General features: G+C 38.3%; 1 protein-coding gene across 1 annotated transcript; it reads left to right on the top strand.

Annotated features, from left to right (window-relative positions):
• On the top strand, positions 1-26,601 carry LOC118017818 (dnaJ homolog subfamily C member 25). The gene is made up of 4 exons (XM_035016064.1): positions 1-424; positions 20,802-20,954; positions 22,624-23,094; positions 24,939-26,601. Exons 1-4 carry the CDS (start codon positions 92-94, stop codon positions 25,059-25,061), a joined length of 1,080 nt encoding a protein of 359 aa, XP_034871955.1. The 5' UTR covers positions 1-91; the 3' UTR covers positions 25,062-26,601.
• Positions 26,602-27,625: the final 1,024 nt, after the last annotated feature.

The following is a 27,625-nucleotide window of genomic DNA, read 5'->3' as shown; positions in this document are numbered from 1 at the left end:
CTGACGTGGAGCTAGGTCCCGGAGGCCGAGCCCCGCTCACGGCGGAGTGCGGGAGAGTGGCCGGGGTGGTGGAGCAGCGGCCGAGGCCGGGATGGCTGCGCCGCTCGCTCGGCGCTGGGGAGCCGGCGTTGCCGGCCGGTGCTGCTTGGTGCTGCTGCCGCCCCTGCTGCTGGCGCTGCTGCTAGCGCGGTCCGCGGCGGCCCTGGTGGAGGGGCTCTACTGCGGCACGCGCGACTGCTACGAGGTGCTGGGCGTGAGCCGCACGGCGGGCAAGGCGGAGATCGCGCGGGCCTACCGCCAGCTGGCCCGGCGCTACCACCCCGACCGCTACCGGCCTGAGCCTGGCGACGAGGGCTCCGGACGGACGCCGCAGAGCGCCGAAGAGGCCTTCCTGCTAGTGGCGACCGCCTACGAGACTCTTAAGGTAAGGTCTGGGGACGCGGATGGGCAGCGAGGATTCCTGGCCGGCGGAGAGGGTTCTCGGTGACCCCGGCTCCGAGCGCGGCCACCGTCACGACCCCTAGGATGTTCGTGATTTCCTACGTGGCCTTGCTAAAGAACCCGCACGCGGTTCATTGACAAAGATGGGAACCCCCTCGGGTCTTGGAGGACAGCTAGCCCTCTCCTTCTTGTGACAGTTTTTGTTATGCAAAGCTTTGGGCATCTTACAATTTAGAGAAAGCACTTTAAAAACGTGCAGCTCACACTTGGAAAGCAGGGTGATTATTATTACCAAGATCTGTGATAGAACACAGGAAAGGTCTCCAATATTGAATGACTGTGATGGCGCCAATTTGACATGACAAAAACTAGATTTCTGGGGATGGTATTAAATGTGACATTTAGGGGCGTCTGGGTGGCTCAGTGGGTTGAGCGTCGGACTCTTGATTTTGGCTTGGGTCATGCCTGATCTCAGGGTCGTGAGATCCGGCTCTTTCTCAGTGGGGAGTCTACTTGGGATTCTCTCTCTCCCTCTGCCCTCACCCTGCTCTCTCTCTAAATAAATAAATAAAATCTTAAAAAAAATAAAAATAAATTTGACATTTAGCTTGGGTTTAAGGACTTAGAAAAACACTAAGAAGAACAATGAACAAGCCAGTCAGAAGACCGGATATTTGACTCTTGGCTCCTACACCCCAGTATGACCTTGGATAGTGACTTAATATGTCACAGTAGCTGTTTCTTCATATGCAAAATTAAAGCCATGATACCTCCTCACAGGGTTCAGTCCTCAATGAGAATTGAATAAATGTGAGAAATCCCCTATACAGGACCTGCAAATACATGCTTAATGACTTGGGGTTCAAGATTCAGAAGTTCTGTCAGGAAAAATTTTGTGAATATGGATGTAGTCATTTGACAAAGGTTTTATTGAGTCCTTTGGGGATGGGGAGATTTAGCCTGTTCCTGTTCCTGTTTTCTTCTGCTACTGCAAAAAATCAAACCATGTAAGGAATCACAGAGTATAAATCATATTTGACGGAAGTGTTAACTGCTTCAAGGGCCCCATCACGCTAATGTAACAGCAGTTGTAGTTGTAAGGTGTTTCTTTATGGCCTCCCCCCCCCCCTTTGGAGGCGAAGTTTTCCATGTTGCTATGTAATGTTTTTAATGACTACTTTGAGTGGGTATGCCATAATTTAACCATGGATTATTTGTTCAGAATAGCTTTCCAGAACTGAAAATACTGAATCAAGGAGCTAAAGGCTCTTCGTTCATGCTTTCCAGAGCAGTATATATAATATGCAGTCCTATTAATGAATATGACAAGTCCACTGTATTCTCCCTAGCATTGGTGAGACTGTAATTCTTATTGGCAGTTGGCTGAAGAGTGGGTGGGGGCTGGGGAAAGTGCAGACACCAGAGGGTTAGTTGCTTATTATTTAGGATATAGAGTGATTGAGGAAAGACTTCAGAAAAATGGGAAAGAACTTCTCCATCCAGGGCAACCCAGCATCTAAAGTCCCAATCTTTGTTTTTCTGCAGTGAAGAAAGATAGTGCTCCAGACAAGCAGCCAGAAGGCTCTGGTGACACATAAGGAAGCACTGGGAGGATGGAGAACTTCCAGAAGAGAGGGCAGCAGAAACACTGGCAATTGCTGCCTTCTGTTGGGGTTGGAGATGGGTAGGTTTGGCATGAGAGTGGTGAACATGTTAGTAAGACATGAACGAAGAGAGACAGTAGAGAAATTCTTGCTGGGAGGAAGCGCAAGACTCTATTCTTGCCATTTTCTTGAAGAGACAAATTTGGAGGCTGATTTGATGAATCTGTAATGGTTGACTCTAAAAGTTTCTGCCCCTAAAATTTAGTGCTGATTTGTTAGCGAAAAAAGCTTGATAAAATAATTTGTCCACTTTTGGGCTGTTAAAAACTGGTATGTCTGGAGAAAGTAACACTTTTAATCTTGATTCCAACAAGAGGTTTGCGGTACTACCAATGTCTCCCAAGTAGGAAACAAAAATTGGAGTTACACCGATGGATGAGGGAGTAAGAGAATGTGCTGTAGTTTCCTCAGCCTCATTCAGTGTTACTGTCAGAGGAAAGGGATGTCTGGGGATGGTTTGGGCCCTTGAAAACCAGACCTAACTGAGCTCCATGAGAGCTGTTTTAAAATTATAGAAATGGACTTCTAAGTGGAACACCTCCAGAAACTTTCTTTTTCAGACTTCATTGCAGATGCTCTCTCCTGAAATAAGGAAAAGGACTTTGATTTGCTGTATGTGGAAATTATTAAAAACAAACAGGATGGTCAGATTTTATTTCTGTTATAATGGAAAACTGAGTAAGCTGCCAGAGAGTATCATATCTGGGTAATGCAGAGATCTAATGAACTGGAGTCATCCAGTTTGGACAGCCTCAGCCTTCCAAATTATCCCCTTGAGGCAATGAGGTTTTAACCACTACTTTACTCGAATTATATCTGCAGGCTAGAATGAGGGCAAGAGGTCCATGTGGCTAGTCAGATATTATAGTGGGAGAAGTTGATGAGTTCCAATGGCTCTGGAATAAAGAGGAGATACAGAAGCCTATATAGAATTCCACAAATCATCTCATGGAGGTAGCAGATGCCTACCTGGGACCACTTCATTTCTGTTTGCTATTTTTGTTATATGTTATATCTTTCTCCATAAAGAATAATAGTAAACCCTGTGAAAGGTGTACTTATTTACAGAGCCAGCAAAAAAGGAGGGAGGGACTCAGGAAGACTATGTCATCCTTCACAGCCACATGCAATTATTGCTGGCATATGGAAGAAGCAGCTGATTTTACATTTGTTTTGTAAAATACGCAGGTAGATTCCATTTCTGGAACAGTGTATCTAACAGAAATTGTTCCTTTCTTGAAATCTGAAATAATTTAGTTGTAAATTCACTGGAGTAGGAGTTTCTTCTCCTCCCGTAATTTTTTAGAAGATTTATTTATTTATTTTAGAGAGTGAGATCACACTCGCACGCACACGAGTGATGGGGGAGGGGCAAAAAGAGAGAGAGCGAGAATCTCAAGCAGACTGCACACTAAGCGCATAGCCCAACGAAGGGCTCAATTTCGCCACCCTGAGATCACAACCTGAGCCAAAGAGTATGAGGCTCAACCAACTGCACCACCCTGGCACCCCCTCCCCCCATAATTTTTTGATAACCTTTTTATTTCTCTTATTAGTTTGTTCAAGGTCTCTTAATATTTTTAATGTATGTTATATAAGAAGCTATATTATATCTTCATTATAACCTTATAGTGGTACTCATCAAAACTCCTAATAACCAAGGATCTCTGAATGTTGATAATATGTACATTACCAAAATGGGAATTTATATTCGAGAAATATAGTGGATTTATGACTCCGAGGTTGTATTGGTCAAATACATGCCTCTTTGAGAGAGAGGGTTTTTTTTTTTATGGTGGTTGTTAAAAAGTACACTAACATGATTTAAATACAGTTGGTAAGAGAAGAAGATACTATCACACTTGATCATTGTTATTTTAGCAACACAGATTCTACCTGTGCATAGAGAGATTGAGGAAAACCAGAAAAAGAAGGATGGGTAATAATGGAAGGTAAAGGCACTGGTCAGATGCTTTCATCAAGTCGTGCTTAGTTCATAGTTTCAAATAACTTAAAATTGCAGTTCTCAGCAGGACTTCAAACCATTATGATTTCACACACTGCTTTATTTTTGTTTCATAATATAAGCAAAGTCAAGACAATGAAATCGTATTTAGTGTATTTGACTACTGGGGATTCAGGGAATTCATGGACTTTGGAAGTCAAGTAAGTCAATGGACTCTACTTGCTGTGTCAACATTGGATCTTTTTACGTGGATATAGCACTTATCACACTGAACTGTAAATACTGAGTAGCCCTCCCCTCTCCACTAAACCATCTCCTTGCCTTTTTGTTTGTATATCCATGGCACCTAGCCCAGTGTCTGGCACATCAGATAATGAATGTTTGTTAAATGAAAAACTGGTATCTGGAGATAGATTCAGTGGATTTCTGACATTTTGACATTGTTATGTGAAGCCTGCTTTGGCATTTTACCCTAAATGTAGTTTTAAAAAGTGGTACAGATAAAGTAGATTGGATGACTATGAATGAAAAATTCCCACGAGAGAAAAATTGCACTTCTATTTTTAAGGAGAAATTCTGTTTTTTAAAGTGAGAACATTAATCCTTTTTGAATATAGATTGAGTTGGATGAAGTAGATGAAATAAGGATGGCCTAGAAATAAACAGATGATGGACCAGGTGGAAAGAATGCACTTAGAACATGGGAAAATAGACTTTGACAGTATTTTGCAAAAATCACAAAAGAAGAACAGAAAAGGTCTTGGCAGTGCTACTGGCATGAAGGGTATCTGATAAGGTAATAGGTAGTGAGAGCCTTTTACTATTCTAGCCTTGTCTTGGCAGGGAAGTCACACAACACTTCAGTTTCTTTTTATCAGCCTGATTGATGTAGCAGGGCTTTAGCACTTATGAAGAATTTGGCATAAGGGGGGATTCTGAATGCCCTGCCCTTTTATGTTACTGTTCATTGTTCTTTCCTAGTTTATTCTACTCAATCCTTTCTGTAACCTGTACTGAGGTGGGCGTTGGGGGAGGAAACCAATGAAGAAGGCACAGTTCTTGCCTGTAAGCTTTTACCATAACAAGAAGACAGGTACTTATTGTTCGGTTATTATTTATTTAAGTTATATAATAAAGATATGTGTAGATTATATTACAGCACTGAGAGGGTACAATTATTTCTTCTTCAGGGATTGGAGAAGAATGTACTCTTTGGTCTGGATCTATAACAGTCACCAAAGGTTGACAGTGAAGGGACATTTCTGGTAGAGGGAAAACTTGATCAACAAAAACATGGAGTCATGAATGTGCAAGACTTGTCCAGGAACGAGATGTAGTTTCGTGAGGTATTATAGTGTTTTCTCCACCAGTGATCATTTTTGTTATATTTCTCCCAATGACTCTTTGTTTTGGGGAAAAAACAATTAACTGCACTTCTTAGTACTATTGTTTTTCTTTTTCAGCATCTATCCAGATTGATCAGTCATCATAATAATTGGGTATCCATAAAAATAATAAAAAACATGTAAATTTCTATTACAGTTGTGATGCTGATAAACAGCGAAATTAAGTAAGCTTGATGGCAGATAGTTTTCCTTTCACATGTCAACTCTGATTGGTCATGACTCCCTGAAACACTTGCCAAGGTTTTGAGGACTTGTCTGGGTTTAGTCGGAAAGATAAGATGTTTGATAGTGATTTCTCCCATGGGCCTAGAAGAAAGGTGTGGTACTTTACCACAGCTGCTATTTCTGCTGTGAACCCATAAGTGCTCTTTATTTTTTACTGATACCGTAATTTCAGCTGTTATTCCCTACTTAGGGCAAAGGTTGACTGTACACCAAATATGTTCAGTTTTAGTTCTGTGATGACACATGATGTCATCAATAACCAGTCAGAGCTTCTGATTAACATAAAAACTACTGAGTTGATACAATTCTGGCCAGAAACTGAGCGCTTGAGATTTTAATTTAGCCTGTGTGGATTTATCATAGATAAAAGAACATTTTGAGATATTCACAGCACAAAGACCGTTACTGCATTTTTCACAGATATTAGAGGATCTACTGCTTCTAGGTTAGAAGCCTGTCAGGTGCATGGTGGGGAGAATGTTTCAGGAGACTGGAACACAGTTGGGATCGGGTGATGAACAACCCTTTAATCTGTGTTCAGGAATTTGAACTTTATGTATTGAATAGTGACCAGAGGTTTTAAAGTGGAGAAATAACACAATCTGATGTTTCTTTCAGAAAGAAAACTCTGGGAACAATATTGAGAATGGGTTGGGGAAGGCTGGAAGGTTCTTGTCTGAATTCATTTCCACCATTTTCTGGAATCTCAATTCCCTCTTTGGTAACTTGAAAACTTCTTAGTTGATGTATTTCACATTCCTTTTGCTTAATTTTGCTTCTTTTAAAGCTAAGGTCACATTTATCTTCTTTTTTTACTGTTTGCTATCTTCACTTCATCTCCTTTTCTTTCAAGCTGTTGTAGACTGACGTGCATCAGCACACGTAATGGAATTGTTCTTAACGCGAACAATGGTGTTCTAAGTGTCAGATTTGAATACTGCTCTTCATTTCTCCCTCCTGGCACTATCTGTGGCATTTGATATTGTTGATCATGTAGCTCTTTAAGCTGCTCTCCCTTGACTCCTTCAGTGTTATTCTCTCCTGTTTCTCCTATCTTTCTAGTCATGTCTTTTCAGTCTTTATAATCTTCTTCTGCCTACACCTTAAACATTGCTTTTCCTTAGAGTTCTGTCCCTTGGGTACTCTTTTCTTTTTGTTTTCTAAGCTCTTCCTGATGAAACTCAACCACATCTGTGACAATTCTAAAATCTGTGTGGTCTCTAAGTTCGTATTTTCAGTTGTGTCTCATTTGTAGTACAGTTACCCAAAATTAAACATTTCGGAAATCAATCTTGTTATGTTTGTTAAAGCATAACAGAGGAGTGGGGTGCCTGGGTGGCTCAGTTGTTAAGTGTCTACCTTTGGCTCAGCTCATGATCCCAGGATCCTGGGATTGAGCCCCACATCGGGCTCTCTGCTGGGTGGGAAGCCTGCTTCTCCCTCTCCCACTCCCCCTGCTTGTGTTCCCTCTCTCCCTGTGTCTCTCTCTGTCAAATAAATAAATAAAATCTTTAAAAAATAAAAAAAATAAAATTAAAAAAAAAAAAGCATAACAGAGGAGAGAAGCAGCCTCCGCGCTGAGCACAGAGCGTGACGTGGGGCTGATCTCACCACCCTGAGATCGTGACCTGAGCCAAAACCAAGAGTTGGACACTTACCTGACTGTGCCACCCAGGCACCCCTCTCATGAGAATCTTAAGAGATTATATACATGTGCTTTGGGGCACAGAGTAACATGGTCCACACAGTAACTATAATTAGAAACTTCACTATTAATCCTCAACATGATTGGTTCTTAAACTCCCTTGATCATTAAATCTTATTTATTCTACTTTTTAGTCTCTAAAATCTCTTTCTCCCTCATTCTATTCTTTTTTTTTTTTTTAAAGATTTTATTTATTTATTTGACAGAGAGAGACACAGCGAGAGAGGGAACACAAGCATGGGGAGTGGGAGAGGGAGCAGCAGACCTCCCGCGGAGCAGGGAGCCCGATGCAGGGCTCGGGAATCATGACCTGAGCCAAAGGCGCTGCTTAACTACTGAGCCACCCAGGCGCTCCTCCCTCATTCTATTCTTTACAATATTGTCAGAGTTAACTTTCAAAAATAAACACACCTACTCAGTGCTATTGTTCTCATGCTTTAAAACATTTCATTTTTGAATAGCACGGACAATAACACTCTAGCACTTTAGCATGGCATATAAGGTCCCTCTACAGTTCTTATCCAAATCAGTCTTCCTAGCCACATTTACTATACCTTTCTTCCTAAATTACCCTAGTGCTCAAGCTTCAATGAATCCATCCTATTCACTGATGCTTCTGTACCTTAACACTTGCTGTTAACCTTTGTCTGAAACAAGTTTTACTACATCGTACTTGCTTTTCAAGATCCAGTACTCATTTCTTCTCTGCTGTGGATCCCATTACCAGTGATCTCAGGCAGAGTTAGTCAGTCCTTTCTTACCTAGCACATCAAATTGCATTTTTCTTGCTTGCTAGATTCTTCTAGATGGGAGAGTTTTTGAGACCAGGATATTATCTTTTCTTTTTATCCTCCGTTGAGTCCAGCACAAGGCTTAATGCTCTGCATAATTATTTGCTAGAATTGGAAATAACTAAGGTTTCTAAAAGCTCAAGTAACCAAGTAGATGATGATACTCTACTATTAACTGAAACATGGAGGGACAGATTTGGGTTTTGAGCATGTTTACTTTGAGATATTTATGTTACATTTAGGAAATACTTAGGAGATATTTGAAAATAGGACACAGGAAAAGCAGATCTGAGTGTCACTAGTAATTAGGTGATACTGCAAATCAAGGAAGTTGTTGAGGCCACATGTAGACAGAAGAGAAGACATATTCTCATATGCACTAGTGACTAGGGGCAGGGAACAAGAGAAATAAAACTGATAGCAGTTAATTTTATTCCTCTTTAATAGGATGTAATGGCCTGGAAAAAAATTTAGGGAAACAGATGTTATTTTTTTTTAAAGGATCATTTGTATATGTGTATTTCTTTTAAAATGGGGTTTATATATATATATATGTAAATATATACACACACAATAATATATATATACACACACACATATATTATATATATATATATATATATTTTTTTTTTTTTTTTTTTTTTGAGAGAGGGAGAGTGAGGAAGAGTCCCAAGCAGACTCCACGCTGAGTGTGGAGCCCAACAGGGGGACAAGTCCCATGATCCCGAGATCATGACCTGAGCCAAAATCAAGAGCTGGCTGCTCAACTGACTGTGCCACTCAGGCGCCCCAATGGGATTAATACATATTTTTAAGAATGAACAAAATAGAATTAAGATAGTGGAGGAGTAGGGAACCCTAAGTTTGGTGCCTCAAATACAGCTAGATAGTTATCAAATCATTCTGAACACCTGCAAAATCAATTGGAAATCTGAGAAAAGAAATGCTGCAATTCTACAAATAGAAAAGCAATCACTTTTTGCAAGGTAGAAAGTGGGGAAACTTGAATCTGGGGTGATATATCAGAGGATATGATGGAGGGAAGGGAGCTTGCTTAAGAAAGCTACTGCAAAGTATTATAAGCAGTGGAACACAAAATCGGAACTTTTAGAAGTCTGCTACAGTGTGGTAGCCCCTGGCTTAAAGGTGCTCAGGTGGCAAAGCAGGGCAGAATCCCAGGTGGGACACCTTGGTATCAGGATCCCCACGGTCACAAGAAGAATGGGGGTGCCTGAGTGTGGCAGATTTCTCAGGTACAAGAGTGGGGAACCCAGCTGAAAACAGCCAGTTTAGGTGCTGACTTTCTGCTCTGGGTTGCCATAAACCCGGGAACTGCTGCACGGTTGTGCGACTGCTCTTCTGGCAGGTGTCAAGCAAAAGGCAGAAGCATGGTGAGAGGAACAGCACAGGTCTATTCAGCAGGAAACGATAAAATTTGGAGTTTTGAAACTCAGTTGCGTGCCTGGGATAAAAATGCTTGGCCACAGGCCAGGTGAACAGAGTTCAGACAGAAACCGGGGAGACAAAAGTGACTGACTGCTTTTCTGTGAGGGCTCACTGGTGTGAACTTTCAGCTCCAGGACTAGAGAGCAGGGTGCAGCCATTTTCTTCCCACCTGTCAGTGCTGTAAGCCACGGAGCAAAACAGTGCCACATGGTGGAACCCAGAGTGGCTTACACTGAGTGCAGCCCCCTGGCAAGGGAGGCACAGTTCCATTAGGGTGAGGGCACTTGAGAATCAGTGCAACAGGCCCCTCCCCCAGAAGGCGAGTAGGAACAACTGGCTCGCACCAAATTTACTGATCATAGACGGCTACAGAGCTTATGCTCTTGAGGAAAACAGTATATAGCATTTGTGGGGGTTTTTTATTCTTTAGTCTTTCAGTATTATTTTTTCAGTTATTTTCTTATTTCAATTTTTTTAATTTTTATTTTTATATATACGTTATATATATTATTCTTTTCATTGTATTTTATTTTATTTTTGTATATATATATATGTGTATACATATATATATATAAATTTTCTTTCTTATTTTGGGATCTAGTTTCCTTTAACAAGCAGACCAAAACACACTCAGGATCTAGTGTTTTGTGGTTTTTGTTTGTTTGTTTCTTGTTTTTTTGTTTTTATTTCTGATATGTTTTGTGTTCTTTCCTGTTGTTGTTGTTGTTATTGTTGTTTTTCTTTCTTTCTTCTATTCTTTTCTGGACAAAATGATGAGACTGAGAAATTCACCCCAAAACAAAGAACAGGAGATAGTACTCACTGCCAGGGATTTAATCAGTATGAATAAAAGTAAGATATCTGAACTAAAATTTAAAACAATGATTATGAAGATACTAGTGGGCTTGAAAAAAGCATAGAAGACACTAGAGAATCCCTTACTGTAGAAATAAAAGAACTAAAATCTAGTCAGGCTGAAATTAAAAATGCTATTACCAAGATGCAGTCCCAAATGGAGTCTATAAAAACAAGGATGAATGAGGCAGAAGAAAGAGTCAGTGATATAGAAGATAAAATGATGGAAAATAAGCTGAAAAGAAAGAAAACTACTGGATCATACAGGGAGACTTAGAGAACCCAGAGATTCCATAAAGTGAAATAATATCCAGATAGTAGGGGTCTCAGAAGATGAAGAGTGGGAGACAGTGGCAGAAGGTTTATTTGAACAAATTATAGCTGAGAACTTCCCTAACCTGGGGAAGGAAACAGGCATTTAAGTCCAGGAGGCACAGAGGAACCCCCCCCAAGCAATAAAAATAGGTCAGCACCTCAACATATAATAGTGAACGTTGCAAATTTCAAAGATAAAGAGAAAATTCTGAAAGTAGCTTGGGGCAAGAGGTCCTTAATCTGCAAGGGTAGAAACAAGGCTGGCAACAGACCTGTCCACAGAGACCTGGCAGGCCAGAAAGACTGGCATGATATACTCAATGTGCTAAATGGGAAAAATATGCAGCTAAGAATACTTTATCCTGTAAGGCTGACATTCAGATTAGAAGGAGAGGTAAAGAGTTTCCAGGACAAACAAAAACTAAAGGAATTGTGAATAGTAAACCAGCCTTGCAAGAAATATTAAAGGGGATCCTTTGAGTGAAGAGAGAGCCCAAAAGTAACAAAGATTAGAAAGGAACAGAGACAATCTACAGGAAAATGACTTTACAGGTAATACAACGGTACTAAATTCATATCTTTCAATAATGTAAATGGACTAAATGCTCCAATCAAAAGACATAGGGTATCAGAATGGATAAAAAAAAAAAAGGTGCTGTTTACAAGAGACTCAATTTAAACCAAAAGACCTCCAGAGTGAAAGTGAAGGGGTAGAGAACCATTTATCATGCCAGTGGACATCAAAAGAAAGCTGGAGTAGCCATCCTTATGTCAGACAAACTAGATTTTAAACCAAAGACTATAATGAGAGATGAATAAGGGCACTATATCATAATAAAAGGGTCTATCCAACAAGAAATTAACAGTTGTACATATTTATGCCCCTAACTTGGGAGCAGCCAAATATATAAACCAATTAATAACAAAATTAAAGAAACTCATTGATAATACAGTAATAATAGAGGACTTTAATACCCCACTCACAGCAACTGACAGATCAATTAAGCAGAAGATCAACAAGGAAACAAGAGTTTTGAATGACCAGATGTATTTAACAGATATATTCAGAGCATTTCATCCTAAAGCAACAGAATACACATTCTTCTTGAGTGGACATGGAACATCTTCCAGAATAGATCACATACTGGGCCACAAATCAGGTCTCAACCAGTACAAAAAGATTAAGATTGTACCATGCATATTTTCAGACCACCATGCTTTAAAACTTGAAGTCAAGCACAAGAACAAATTTGGAAGGACCACAAATACATGGAGGTTAAAGAGCATCCTACTAAAGAATGAATGGGGGGGCGGTGGCGCCTGCATGGCTCAGTTGGTTAAGTGTCTGCCTTCGGCTCAGGTCATGATCCTGAGGTCCTGGGATCGAGCCCTGCATCAGGCTCCCTGCAGGGAGCCTGCTTCTCCCTCTGCTCCCCGCTCATGCTCTATCTCTGTCTGTCCCTCAAATAAATAAATAAAATCTTAAAGAAAAAAAAAAAAAGGAGTGAATTTGTCAACCAGGAAATTAAAGAAGAATTTTTAAAAATACGTGGAAGCAAATGAAAGTGAAAACACAACAGTTCAGAACCTTTGGGATGCAGCAAAGGTGGTCCTAAGAGGGCAGTATATAGCAACACAGGCCTTTCTCAAGAAACAAGAAAAGTCTCAAATACACAACCTAACCTTACACCTAAGGGAGCTAGAAAAAGAACAGCAAATAGGGTGCCTGGGTGGCTAAGTCAGTTAAGCAACTGACTCTTGATTTCAGCTCAGGTTGTGATCCCAGAGTCCTGGGATCAAGCACAGCATCAGGGCTACCACTCAGCAGGGAGTCTGCTTCTCTCCCTCTTCCTCTGCCCCTTCTCCTACTACCTACTTTCTCTCTAAAATCTTAAACAAACAAACAAACAAACAAAAAACCAAAAAACAAGCAGCAAATAAAGCCTAAATCTAGCAGAAGAGAAATAATAAAGATTAGAGCAGAAATCAATGATATAGAAATCAAAACCTGTAGAACAGACCAATGAAACTAGGAGCTGGTTCTCTGAAAGAATAAGATTGATAAACCAGTAGCCAGACTTAATCAAAAAGAAAAAAGAAAGGAGGAGAGATCACAACCAACACCAAAGAAATACAAACAATTATAAGAACATGTATATGAGCGACTATATGCCAACAAATTCGGTGATCTGGAAGAAATTATTGCTTTCCTAGAAACATATAAACTACCAAAACTGAAACAGAAATAGAAAACCTGAACAGAACCATAACCACCAAGAAAATTGAAGCAATAATAAAAAATCTCCCAACAAACAAGAGTTCAGAGCCAGATGTCTTCCCAGGGGAATTCTACCAAACATTTTTTTTTTTTAAAGATTTTTTTTTATTTATTTGACAGAGAGAGACATAACGAGAGAGGGAACACAAGCAGGGGGAGTAGGAGAGGGAGAAGCAGGCTTCCTCGCAGAGCAGGGAGCCCGATGTGGGGCTCGATCCCAGGACCCTGGGATCACAACCTGAGCCGAAGGCAGACGCTTAACGACTGAGCCACCCAGGCGCCCCTCTACCAAACATTTAAAGAAGAAATAATAACCTATTCTTCTGAAGCTGTTTCAAAAAATAGACATGGAAGGAAAACTTCTAAACTCTTTCTGTGAGGCCAGTATTACCTTGATCCCCAAACTAGACAAAGACCCCACCAAAAAGGAGAACTACAGACCAATATCCCTGAGGAACATGGATGCAAAATTTCTCACCAAGATACTAGCCATTAGGATCCAACAGTACATTAAAAGTATGATTCATCATGACCAAGTGGGATTTATTCCTGGGCTCCAAGGGTGGTTCAACATCTGCAAATCAATCAGTGTGATACACTACATTAATAAAAGAAAGAACAAGAACCATATGATCCTCTCAATAGATGTAGAAAGAGCATTTGACAAAGTATAGCATCCTTTCTTGATTAAAACTTAACAGTGTAGGGTTACAGGGAACATACCTCAATATCATAAAAGCTATCTACAAAAAGCCCACAGCGAATATCATTCTCAATGCGGAAAAACAGAGCTTTTCCCTTAAGGGAAAAGTTCCCTGACGGAACACGGCAGGGATATCCACTATCACTTCTGTTGTCCAACATAGTACTAGAAGTCCTAGCCTCAGCAATCAGGCAACAAAAAGAAATAGAAGGCATCCAAATCAGCAAAGAAGTCAAACTCTCACTTTTCCCAGATGACATGATACTCTATGTGGAAAACCCAAAAGACTCCACCCCAAAATTGCTAGAACTCATACAGGAATTCAGCAATGTGGCAGGATATAAAATCAGTGCACAGAAATCGGGTTGCATTTCTATACACTAACAATGAGACAGAAGAAAGATCAAGGAATCGATCCCATTTACAATTGCACCAAAAACCGTAAGATACCTAGGAATAAACCTAACCAAAAGGGCAAAGGATCTGTACTCAGACAACTAGAGAACACTCATGAAAGAAATTGAGGAAGACACAAAGAAATGGAAAAATGTTCCATGCTCATGGATTGGAAGAACAAATATTGTTAAAATATCTATGCTACCTAGAGCAATCTATACATTCAATGCAATCCCTATCAAAATACCACCAACTTTTTTCACAGAGCTGGAACAAATAATCCTAAATTTGTATGGAACCAAAAAAGACTCCGAATAGACAAAGGAATGTTGAAAAAGAAAACTAAAGCTGGTGGCATCACATTCCAGACTTCAAGCTGTATTACAAAGCTATAATCATCAAGACAGTATGGTACTGACACAAAAACAGACACATAGATCAGTAGAACAGAATAGAGAACCGAGAAATGTACCCTCAACTCTATGGTCAACTAATTTTCAACAAAGCAGGAAAGAATATCCAATGGAAAAAAGTTTCTTCAACAAATGGTGCTGGGAAAATTGGACAGCCACATGCAAAAGAATGAAACTGGACCATTTTCTTACACCATACAGAAAAATAAACTCGAAATGGATGAAAGACCTAAATATGAGACAGTAATCCATCAAAATCCTAGAGGAGAACGCAGGCAGCAACCTCTTTGACCTTGGCCATGGCAACTTCTTACTAGACAAATCTCCAAAGGCAAGAGAAACAAAGCAAAAAATGAACTATTGGGACTTCATCAAGATAAAAAGCTTTTGCACAGCAAAAGAAATAGTCAACCTATGGAATGGGAGAAGACACTTGCAAATGTCTTATCAGGTAAAGGGCCAATATCCAAAATATATAAAGAACTTACCAAACTCAATACCCAAAGAATAAAAAATCCAGTCGAGAAATGAGCAGAAGACATGAACAGACATTTCTCCAAAGGACACATACAAATGACCAATAGACACATGAAAAAATACTCAACATCACTTGGCATCAGGGAAATACAAATCAAAACCACAATGAGGTACCATCTTCCACAACAACTCAGGAAACAACAGATGTTGGCAAGGATGTGGAGAAAGGGGAACCCTTTTATACTGCTGGTGGGAATGCAAACTGGTGCAGCGACTCTGGAAAACAGCATGGAGGTTCTGTGACAAGTTAAAAATAGAGCTACCCTATGACTTAGTGATTACAGTACTAGGTATCTATCCAAAGGATACAAACATAGTGATTCAAAGGGGCACATGCGCCCCAATGTTTATAGCAGCATTATCAACAATAGCCAAATTATGGAAAGAGCCCAAATGTCCATCAGCTGATGACTGGATAAAGAAGATGTGGTCTATATATCCACTGGAATATTACTCAGCCATCAAAAAGAATGAAATCTTGCCATTTGCAACGACGTGGATGGAACTAGAGGGTATTATGCTAAGCAAAATAAGTCAGTCAGAGAAAGACAGATACTGTATGATTTCACTTATATGTGGAATTTAAGAAACAAAACATGAACATAGGGGAAGGGAAGGGAAAATAAGATAAAAACAAAGGGAGGCAAATTATAAGAGACTCTTAACGATAGGAAACAAACTGAGGGTTGCTAGAGGAGAGGTGGGTGGGGGTAAGGGGTAACTGGGTGATGGGCATTAAGGAGGGCACTCGATGTAATGAGCACTGGGTGTTATATGCAACTGATGAATCACTAAATTCTACCCTGAAACTAATAATACAGTATATGCTAACTAAATTGAATTTAAAGAATTTTAAAAAAGAAAAAAAGTGAACAAAATATTATTACATTTTCATATATTATTGATTCCTGGCCTTTAACATCCTAAAATGGTTTCTCCTATCAAGCTGTGTAACTGAAAATCTTTAATGTAAACGTGGCTGCAATATCAAATTATTGCAATTATGTATATTGAGATCAAACAATTCATTATTTCTTTCAAGGGCAAGAATGTAATATATTTTTGCCTCTGGGGAGGGGGGAGAATGATCATTTTCATAAGAGAAGGAAGGATTCAGTGCTTTCTTTGTTTGTGGGTTTCCTCTTGTTCACTTTTGATCTAGATATTGGTGGTTATGTTCCAGTCCTCCTGCATGTGCCCAAGAGGATTGGGAGTGGAGTGGACACCAGCAGAAGCACCATTTTTTCCTGTAGACATTAGAAACAAGGAGCTTATTGCCCTGCTTGTCAAGGCTCAGGACAGAGAGGAGGAAGAAACAAGTATAAAGGTTTTGGTTTTGGAAAGAAGTTGGAATCTCCTGACCCTGGGACCTTAAGATCCACAAAATTGCTGAAAGAAAAAGTACTACCTTATTGAAAGGTAAGACATTAAACTGTTTTAAGGTTTAAGCCGTTTTAGCCACAGTAGCATGTCTTCATAAGCTGTGAAATCAAGCAGTCATTTCTGCTAAGCCAAAGTTGTTGTGAAATAATCACCCATCCAGCATTCCTGGTGAGAGAGAGATCTGTATTGCTCAAGGGCTGTTTATAGTGAGGGAGAGCCTTTACAAAATTGTACTCATTTTTAAATTGACATTTACTGAATGCCAGGCACTGTGGTAGGCCTTGGATATACAGAGATTAATGTGTCAGTCACCCTACCTATCTTCCAGTAGTTCTCATTCAAGGAAAAGAAAAAACTGATATTTGCAATGTGATAAGTGCTATAATAAATAGGTCACGTGTAATAAGAGTGGTCTAAATCTGAAGCAGTAATGTTTGTGTCCTAAAGGATTAATGGAAGCTCATGAGGTTGGAAGAAAGGGATGGGCATTTGAGGTAGAGAGAATTATATGTTTAAAGACATAGGTATGAACGAGTGTGCTGTATTGGAAGAACACACCAAATTGCAGAAATTACTATCTGATGTTCGCTATGGGGCAGAAGGGGGGCACGTGATGAGATGTTGCTAGGTGAGAGTGGACTAGTTATGGAGGTCTTGTTGCATGCTAAGGAAATTTTAACTTACTTATTAGCCATGGGGAAGCACTGAAGATGAAAAAAAACTGTGGGACTACCTGAGTTCCAAGATGGGTAGAAGAAAAAATAAGTATAATGGTTTTAAAATAAGTATGTACCTGTAGCTCTCAATTGGGTCCCAGTCTCTTGTCTTTCCTTTTTTGCTAATAGTCCTCGTATCCTTGTGTTCTTACTAGGTTGATTCTAAACTTTGTAGGTTACTGGAGAGTAGGATTTTGATTTAGACTATTGAGAACTAACTCTCCAATTTGTGCCAACCTTGAACACCTTCCAAAGTGTATTCATGTCTCAACCTAAAATAATTTTCTTCATTCTGGAGAGAAAGCTATAAACCCAAGAGTAAAGATTCTGGCTGATTAAATGCTGTAACAAGGAGGTGGCCAACCTTTCTTGTCTTTAAAAACAGGGTCATAAATTTATGGTGACCTCAAGGAAAAGAAAACCATCTTAAGAGAAGTCAGACTTGATCCTGAAACCTTCTGCAGGAATTAATTTGAGGACTTATTAGAGGGCCCTGGTTGCAGTAGAGAGGTCAGACACAAGGTACAGATTTTGGAGTGGCTGGTTGCTGGAGCATTAGTTGACTATCCTATTAGAGGAGCTCAAGACTCAATGAAGTAAGTCACACATTTAGGGACCAGTGAGAAGATGGTGACCCTGGTGGATGATCTGGGTGAAATGTTTGAATAGGGATATCTGCATTCTATGGAGTGTGACCTTCACTAAGATAAGGAAGGATAGTTATTGGACCCATGACATTCAAATAGTAGATTTCAATGACACTCAAAGATCTGGCTGTATACTTTAACCAGGAGGAGTACAGTCAGCCTGGGCAAAGGGCTCTGTATAGGTAATGATGCTGGAGATCTGTCAGAATCTGATCTCAGTGTGGCAGTTAGTTTCAAAACTACATGTAATCTAGTTGGAGCAAGGAGAAGAATCGTATTTGAAGAAATACATTTCAAAAGGCATCTGCCAAGATTGGGAGGCTGAAATGAAAGTCAAAGATCTCAGGCCAAAAGCAGAACATTTCTATAAAATTAGTCCAAAAAACAAAAACTGGAGGGAGAATCAAAAATTCTTAAAAGATGTCTTGAAGTACTCAAAATGAGATACATCAAGAGTTGTAGGCTGTCGTCTTCAGAGCTATCTGTGACCTATAAAGTTTCTGTATGTCCTATAAAGTTTTACCCTCTTTAGGTTAGAAGCTCCAAAGTATGATAATGGCTTATAGGAAGAATAATAGATTGACAATTGAGGTATGTGGCAGTTGACACAGAAAATCTTTTTTGACAGAAAGGAACATTCAAGGTGTGAATTTGAAAATGATTAACAGCCTGAGCTCAGCCCTCCTTATAAAACAGACAGTTCTCATACTGGCCCTCTAAATAGTGCTGTGGAATAGACTTTAAATATATTTACATTTAATTCTACTAGATACTAGTTTATCTAGTTTCAAATTCTAGCCAGAGGTAAAAAATATTTTGAATGGGGGCGCCTGGGTGGCTCAGTTGGTTAAGCATCTGCCTTCGGCTCAGGTCATGATCTCAGGGTCCTGGGATTAAGCCCTGCATCGGGCTCCCTGCTTGGCGGGGAGCCTGCTTCTTCCTCTCCCTCTGCCTGCCGCTCCCCCTGCTTATGCTCTCTCTCTCTGTCTCTCTAAAATAAATAAATAAAACCTTAAAAAAAATATTTTGAATGTACTGAACCTAAGAGAATTTTCATTCAGATTCAGAATTAAAAAAAAATGTATTAAAAATTTTTTTTAATTTAAGATTTTATTTATTTGAGAGTGAGAGAGTGGGAGAGAGAGCACAAGAGGGGGGAGGGGTGGAGGGAGAAGCAGGTCCCCACTGACCAGGGAGCCTGACGTGGGGCTCAGTCCGAGGACTCTGGGATCATGACCTGAGTCGAAGGCAGACGCTTAACTGACTGAGCCACCCAGACACCCCCAGAATTATTTTTTTAAAAGATTATTTATTCATTCATTCATTTATTTATGAGAGAAAGAGAGAAAGTGCGTGCACACAGGGAAAGGAGCAGAAGGAGAGGGACAAGCAGACTCCATGCTGAGTGCAGAGCCTGATGTGGGGCTCGATTTCAGGACCCTGAGATCATGACCTGAGCCGAAACCAAGAGTCAGATGCTTAACTGACTGCACCACCCAGGCACTCCACAAATTCAGAATTCTTAATAGAAAATATATGATTTTAATGGGTACAGAGATTTTGTCATTAGCAAACTTATTTTAAATCTAAGAAACTGCATGTTGGAGGATCAGGAGGTCCTGAATAGACCTGAGAGCCTCTGTCTTCGGTAGGAAAGCACTAGGTGTAGATTTTGAAATGCCTTAAGTATTTGCAACTTTATGAGTGTTGAATAATTCATCCTAGAAAGACATCCTCTAGTTAAAAAAGTTTTTTTTTTTAAATTTTCATAATGATTTGTATTGTACTCCCTTATAGAAAGTAAAGAATTTGTTGTGGTTTTACTCTTTAACGTTTTTTGGACATAAGACAAAATGGGGGTGCCTGGCTGGCTCAGTTGGTAGAGCATGCAACTCTTGATCTCTGGGTTGTGAGTTCAAGCCGCACATGGGGGTAGAGTTTACTTAAAAAAAAAAAAAAAAAGAAAATAGGTTTACTGTGTGATTAAAAAAAAAGCAAATCATAACCCAGTGTAATAGTTCTTCAACGTATGTAGCTCAGTAAGAGATTGGCATTTATCCCTATTTGAAATTGATTAAAATTAAAGGTTTTAAGAAATGTTTTATTTGTGAACATTCAGAGCAGCATTTCAGAATGCTCTGATTTTTTTCAACATGTTTGTATGATTAAGAAAGACGTGTATGTTAACTTATTTATGAACTGGGCTGGGACAATATGAGACAACATATTTGTAACATGTTTTTGTATAATATCATTTGATATTCAAAACACTAAAATTAGTAGAGCAGATGTTATCTCTGTTTTACAAATGAGGAAGAGTGAGGCTAAGAGAGGCTAAAAATATCACTGGAAGTCACAGAGTTAAACTTTCAACATTACTGCATCAGGGTTTCTTTGAGATGAGCATAATTCAGTTTTATAGGCACAGACTGGCTTTGTCTCCTTTTTATTGTCTAATCATTGCCTTCAACAGACAGCTTTCTACACAAGCCTGGAAAATGATTGTGAATATCTGTAATAGGGATAAACATTTGTTCCCATCAACAGTTACTGAGAGAAGGTAGCAACATGTTCTGAAGTTACAAGAACACAACACCTTATTACCACCACAACACTGGCTAAAACGGCATGGTTAATTGTTATTAAAATGTTTTTCTTTTTTCCAGGAGGACTAACAATACTTAAGAATTTGGGGAGATTACTTTTATTATGCTTATACCTAATATTAAAGTTCTAGAAACAAATTTATGTGTGCTTTTGAAGAGTGGTAGGGAATTTTTTGGTTTTGATCGTTTTACTTCTTTTGTTCAAATTAATCTTATATGGTTATAAAATTCTGTTTGACTTAACAGATTATAGACTACAGCCATTTTCTGAAATATCCTATGAAATTGGGTATCTTGTTATTTTACAGGATGAAGAAACACGAAAAGATTATGACTACATGCTGGATCACCCAGAAGAGTACTATAGCCATTACTACCACTACTACAGCAGGCGCCTAGCCCCTAAAGTGGATGTTAGAGTTGTGATTTTGGTCAGTGTGTGTGCTATTTCAGTGTTTCAGGTGTGTATTGATGGAGGAGTGTGTCTACATGTGCACGTTGCCTAGTGCTGGTCATTAAAACTGAATTAGAAGTACCTTTTTATAAAATTTAACCTGTACTTGAGACTAATTTTTTTAGAGTAGAAAAATATTCATTTATTCATCCAATTGATTAACACTGGAATCTGTGTCAGTTGCAAATCCAAGAAATTGATGATAAATGTCATTATATAATAAGAAAACCCAACAACAGATCTTTTTCTCATTGTTCCCTTTAGAGTATTTCCCTCCTAACCTGATAGTATTACTTTTATAGGACTTTTCAATGATTTCCCATTAAATTTGTGAAAAACCTGAACTTCTTAATATGACCTGACAAGTCTTGGCACCTATCCACCAAATGCCAGCCAGGAGCGCTTGCCATCACTGTAACGACCAAAAATGTCCCACGCATTTCCACTGTCTGCTAAGGGCAGTTTTGCTTTGATTGAAAACTACTGAAATAGATTAAAAGAGTAGTAATCTTTCATGTTTTAAATGTCACACAAATTTAACTTCAGCTTGAAATGAGTTTTTCCTACTATTCTTAAACTAACCACAGGTATCTTGTCTTCTTTTAGAGGGAAAGAACATGTCAGGTGACTAGAATGAATCAATTTGCTAGTCTGAAAAATGCTTCTCTAGTTTAATTCCCAGAAATGAGATTTACTTTATATGACAAAAAGAATTACTATTGAAAACTAAGGTTGTGGATTTTAAATGTATCTACTTTTGCAGAAATATTTTCCTTTCAAAGGGGAAAGCAGGGATAATTTTACCTTTCTGTTTTAGATAACGTAATACCCTGGTAACATTTTTTCCCCCTAGTCCTAATAGAGTGCTGCTATAATATTTCAAGATATTATTGGTGTAACTGCAATATTCATTCAGTAAAACAGCAAATTAAATGTGTGGAAATGTGAATAGGACTTTTTCTGACAATTAACGAAACCCTTTGTGTATATTTATGAAATAAGTTATGTGTTTTCCAGTCAGATAAGAGTTCAAACATATTAGAATCCTTTACTTCAGAATATGATGAGCAATACTGTGATAGATCGAGATGGTTTAGGGAAGAGATGGGAATGAATATAGTTGCCTGAGTCTATATCCTGTGATTTTTCTTTTTTTTAAACAGGCTCGTCACTGGCTAGTTTTGCCATGTAACTGCTCCCCTAGAATGTAGGTCACAGTCTCACAGTCTTAAAAAAAAGAGAGATTTCTTAATAGTGATCTAGGGAAAGCCAAATGGTAGATGTGAAATCACAGGTGTGGTGTGATTCTATTGATTTATCCCCTAATCTTGGGTATCTCCTGTCTGAATTAATGGCTTTTTGGCCTAGCTTAGGGCTTACCTGATTTATCCAGCCTCAGGTCCCTTGTACATGTGGGCATTATTCAGTTTTATCTTTTACTTACAGAGAAAGATGATTGAGGTCCCTATTTTTTTAATTAAGTAAGCTCTGTGCTGAATATGGGGCTTAAATTCATGACCCCAAGATCAAGAGTTGCATGCTCTACTGACTAAGCCAGCCAGGCACCCCTTGAGGTCCCTATTTTTAATCAGAATTGCTTTGGGTGGGGGGGATGGTGTTCACCAAGGTGCATTTTGGTAGTAAAATGACCCATTTTTCTTTGTTAAATATTTCAGTTTTTCAGCTGGTGGAACAGCTATGACAAGGCAATCAGCTACCTAGCCACAGTGCCCAAATACCGTATCCAAGCCATGGAGATTGCCAAGCAGCAGGGGCTACTCAAAAAAGCCAAAGAGAAGGGCAGAAACAAAAAGTCCAAAGAGGAAATTCGTGACGAGGAGGAGAATATCATAAAAAACATTATAAAAAGTAAAATAGATATAAAGGGAGGCTATCAGAAACCCCAGATATGTGATCTTCTCCTGTTTCAAATTCTCTTAGCACCTTTTCACGTGTGCTCATATGTAGTTTGGTATTGTCGATGGATCTATAATTTTAACATCAAAGGCAAAGAATATGGGGAAGAAGAAAGACTATATATCATACGAAAATCCATGAAGATGTCAAAATCTCAGTTTGATAGTCTAGAAGATCATCAGAAAGAAACTTTTCTTAAACGAGAGCTCTGGATAAAGGAGAATTATGAGGTGAGTAATTATTTGCTGGGATTTATGTCCTCTTATTTATGAAGTTAAAATTTGGTGTAGGGGAAGGGATCACAGAAATGCACTCCAGTTTCTGAAATCCAAGATTTAAATAATGAATAAAGATCTTATTTTTATTGAAAGTGTGACTGTATTTGGTAGTGGGACAGTGGGTTTTTAACCTGTAATTTGTCTTAAAAGATGAACTTCAAATACTTTAACTGACTCATGCTGAAAATCTTAAGAATGGTCTAATTTGTTATGTTAAACTGCAGTGGGATAATATGTATGTTTGCAAGGATGTCACAACAACTTTCCGTTAATTGCTCTAATTAAAATTTGTTCTTCCCCAAATTTTCTTTCAGTCATGTAAACTTAGCTACAGGGATTAAAAAACAAAACAGGGAAGGAATAAGACATGGAAATTTTGTTGAAATAACTTCATTTCAAAATACAGCACAGAATCTTCTGTATAACTAACTTATATATGAAAAGTTACTTTTATTTTTTTAAAAATGCCTCTAAACTTTGGGCAGTTTAATAAATGTTATATTCTGTAATTGTCAGCTACACCAGTTACCTTGAGGTGATCACGTGCTTAGCTAAAGTCTTAGAGGAACTATTTATCTCATCATAATGATACTATTTTAGGTTTTGGGTAAAATTAATTGGCTAATGTATTAAAGATAAGAATAAAGCACAGTGATGGGGCACCTGGCTGACTCAGTCAGTAGAGCATGTGACTCTTGATCTTGCGGTCCTGAGTTCAAGCCTCACATCAGGGTAGAGTTTATTTAAAAAACAAACAAAAGAAAAAGAACACAGCACAGTAAAATCTTCCTAAGAAATCTGAATATATTTGTGTTTTTAGTTTCATAGACATTCCTTTTTATATGTGGTATACTAAATATATTTTACTGAAAGTAGAGTTCCAGTCTGAATTATATTTAAGTAACTTACTATGAATTGCCAGAATGTTTTGGCAAGTGGATATAGTTAGCCTGCTTGTAAATAACATAAAAATGGAAGGTAACAAACTATTTTGCTCCTAAAGTACTTGAAAAGTTTTCTCTTAAGTAGGGTAAGCAGTCCAGTTCACAAAACTGTATCTTTCATGGAGTACTATCCTGGGCTGAATTACCATGTTATTATATGAGGTGATCTTAGTCATTACTTCCTAAAATTTGGAAGTAAAGTCATTTCTTTCTAAAATTTGACGCAACTGGTTATGAAAATTTGTCCATTTAGTTTCAACTGACATCCACAAAAAGTTATAGAAATGAAGATTTTCTTTGTCCTTAACCTGCATGGTTTGTTTAACCCTCTTTGGGAACCTTAATAAAATATTTTGAAAAACCAATAATTATCTTGAAATTTGGAGACAGTTGTATATATAAAGGTCATTTTATTCCTTGGTTAGGATCAACAAATACTGAAAGTCATCAGTTAAATTTTCAAAGTACCATATTAAAGAAATAGTGTGATTCTTTAAGATTGGACATTAGTTTTAGAGAGGAAATGTTTAAACCCTTTAAACTCAGCTGATGGATGATGTCAATGAGGAAAAGAATGTATTCTCAGGTTACAGAAATCAGTGACAAAAATTACAAAGTTCTTGTACAAGTTTTTTTTTTTTTTTTTAATTTAACACCGAGTGTTAAGGTGCTTAACTGCTTGGTATTTTTAGATGCATGGTCTACAGAAGACAAACCAGTACATTCATAGGAAACTTTTACCTAAAATGTAATTTGAAAAATGTATATTTGAAAAATGTAAATATGCATAAAGGTAATGACAAATGTTTCCCTTTGGATGGTAAAGTAATTTAGTGTTATTTATACTTACAGGTTTATAAACAAGAACAAGAGGAAGAACTAAAGAAAAAATTGGCAAATGACCCCAGATGGAAGAGATACAGAAGATGGATGAAGAATGAAGGACCTGGACGGTTAACGTTTGTGGATGATTGAGGATTGCTGAATGCTACTATGCCAAACCTTAATTGTGATATTTTCATAACTGAATTATTTTAGAAATGTATCAGCTGCTCCTCAGCAGTACTTAAAACTCCTCAAATATTTGATTAAACAGAATAATGTAGAAATTTAAACTTCCCCTTAAAACTTTATATACGTAAGACATTTATGATTGTTCAACTTTTATAATCTATTCGTGGATTTTGTTAAATGATCTGACCTGAAGATTTACTTGTTGCCATTTAAAATTTTTATATGTTTAGTTAAAAGATTTGACATGAAAATTTATTAGATACCATTTGAAATTTTTATGTGTTAAGTGTTTATTCTTTACAAGTGCTTCCTTATTCTTTGTTATAGTGCTACATTTTTCTGCTTCCATGGCCTCTAATATTTTCACAAAACATAAAAAATTATAACAGTATTTAATTACATTGTGTCTTTAGACATGAACTTCTTCAGCAAAATGATTTCAACTGTCATGTCATCTTCATTATAGTCATTCTGGGATTGAAATATGTTCAAAATATCTCTCTAGGAGAGTCTTCTGCCAGAATATGCTGATACTATTTTTCCCCCTGTCATAATATTCTTAATAAGATCAGAAACTCTCCAGGAGAGTGGATCAACCTTCATGTCCTTGTAGGATGATCTTGATTACAGTCATTATAGGACTATTAACTGTATTCTCAAACATTTTTTCCAGAAGAGACCTTAAAAAGGTCTTTGTACCACAGTATTGCTTTCCCAACCCCCTTCAGTTAAAAAAAAAAAAATGACAGAGCAGAAATAGCATACTGAAAAGTTGTTCATGTATTATGAAGTCCTTGAGCCATGAAAAATCCAGCGTATGTGAGTGTATTTACGTGCATTTAAACCAGAAAGAGGAGGTGCATGGCTGTGTGCTGTTCTTTCAAACAATGAAATATATGTTTTATACATGTGGAAGTGAAAGTAATTCACACATAAATTGACTAAAGCAAGTATGATACTGCGTCAAGGTATCGATACACAATCATGATAGTGAATCAGTACTCCTGTTAAAGGATTTATCTCATTGCTTCATATTAATAAAATGATTGCAATATATCACAAGTTTGTTGGTATGGCATTTTGAATCAAGGATTAACATAATTGCTTTTGTATTATATAGTTTTAAAAGATTAGTGTAGATAATAGAGATACAGAGTCTGTTTCTAACTAAAAGAAACTAGGCCTTTCAGGAGCTCAGCCCAAATATGTGATATATACAGAGGCAGGAGGGAAGAGATTTGACCTTGTGAGTCATTTAGTCTGTGAGTGAGGGCCTCAGTTACCTTAATAGATAGAAAATTGGGGGAGGACTTTAACTAGATTATCAGTAGGACCCCTTTGCTGTTCTAAAATTCTGAAATAGTTACATTTTTCTAAGGCACTTGCCCGTCTGTTAAAATTTCAAACTTACGGTATTCTAAGTATTTTTTGTTACACCTAGTAATAAGGAATAATAAAAGGACTGGGTATGTTAGCATTCATAAAGGTTGACTGATACAAACAATGTGTGTTGGAAATTATTTTGCATATCTGCTAAATTATTGTATTTTTCCCTGGCTTTACTGAAACCTCATTTCTGGAGTAACCCCCAGCAGCCTTCTCACTTGGTAAAAGTTTGGTCGTTCTTTTGGAATCAGGGTCATTGCATGGGTCAAGATAATGGATTCTCCTTATAGAAGGACTATGATTCTTCTCTTTCCTTCCCTCAACAAAATATGCTTCAAAATCCTAGAGTGAAGGAAGAGCCATTAGTTGTGTCATTCAAGTACTATGAATAATCTTTATTCATACTCTGTCCATCCCCCACCAAAAAACCAAAAGCTTCTCAATTTTAGAACCATCTGGAGGAGAGTCCTAGGTGGAGGATCCCACAACCTCACTAGTTAGATATTTTTTCTTGTGCTCCTTTTTAAAGCTATCCTATCACCATTTCCTTTTGTTTGACATGTAGGGGTTTATAGTGCATAGTTGTTTACTGCTATCTGTTATCACTCTATATAATTGAGGTCTGTGCTAAAATTACTCTTAGGATCATATTCATGTCAAATATCTTCGTAAGAGATTCCACTGCTAGCCCTTTCCTCAGTGGTCTTTCTTTCCCTCCCTCCCTTCCTTTTTAAAGCCCTTTCCTCAGTGGTCTTCTTTCTTCCTTTCCTTTCCTTTTCTTTCTTTCCTAAGATTTTATCTATTTATTTGACAGAGAGAGAGGGCACAAGCAGTGGGAGCGGCAGGCAAAGGGAGAGAGAGAAGCAGGCTCCCCGATGTGAGGCTCGATCCCAGAACCCTGGGATCATGACCTGAGCCAAAGGCAGATGCTTAACCAACTGACCCACCCAGGTGCCCTTCAGTGGTCTTCTTTATGAATTCTCCAAGTTCTACAAATCAGGGGTTGCTGTTTCATTGAACATCTATACATACAATCTTAAAAATTATGGTAGATAGGATTTTTAAGTGTTACATGAAAAAAAATAGTTGAGATTAGAGAATAAGTATTTTAGTACTACTGAATTTATGTTTAGAAAATC

This window comes from Mirounga leonina, unplaced genomic scaffold (genome assembly GCF_011800145.1).
Source record: "Mirounga leonina isolate KUSES-001 unplaced genomic scaffold, KU_Mleo_1.0 Mir_170, whole genome shotgun sequence".
Lineage (NCBI taxonomy): Eukaryota > Metazoa > Chordata > Mammalia > Carnivora > Phocidae > Mirounga > Mirounga leonina.
Note: the sequence above shows the minus strand (reverse complement) of the source record. Positions and strands in the feature narration are given on the sequence as shown.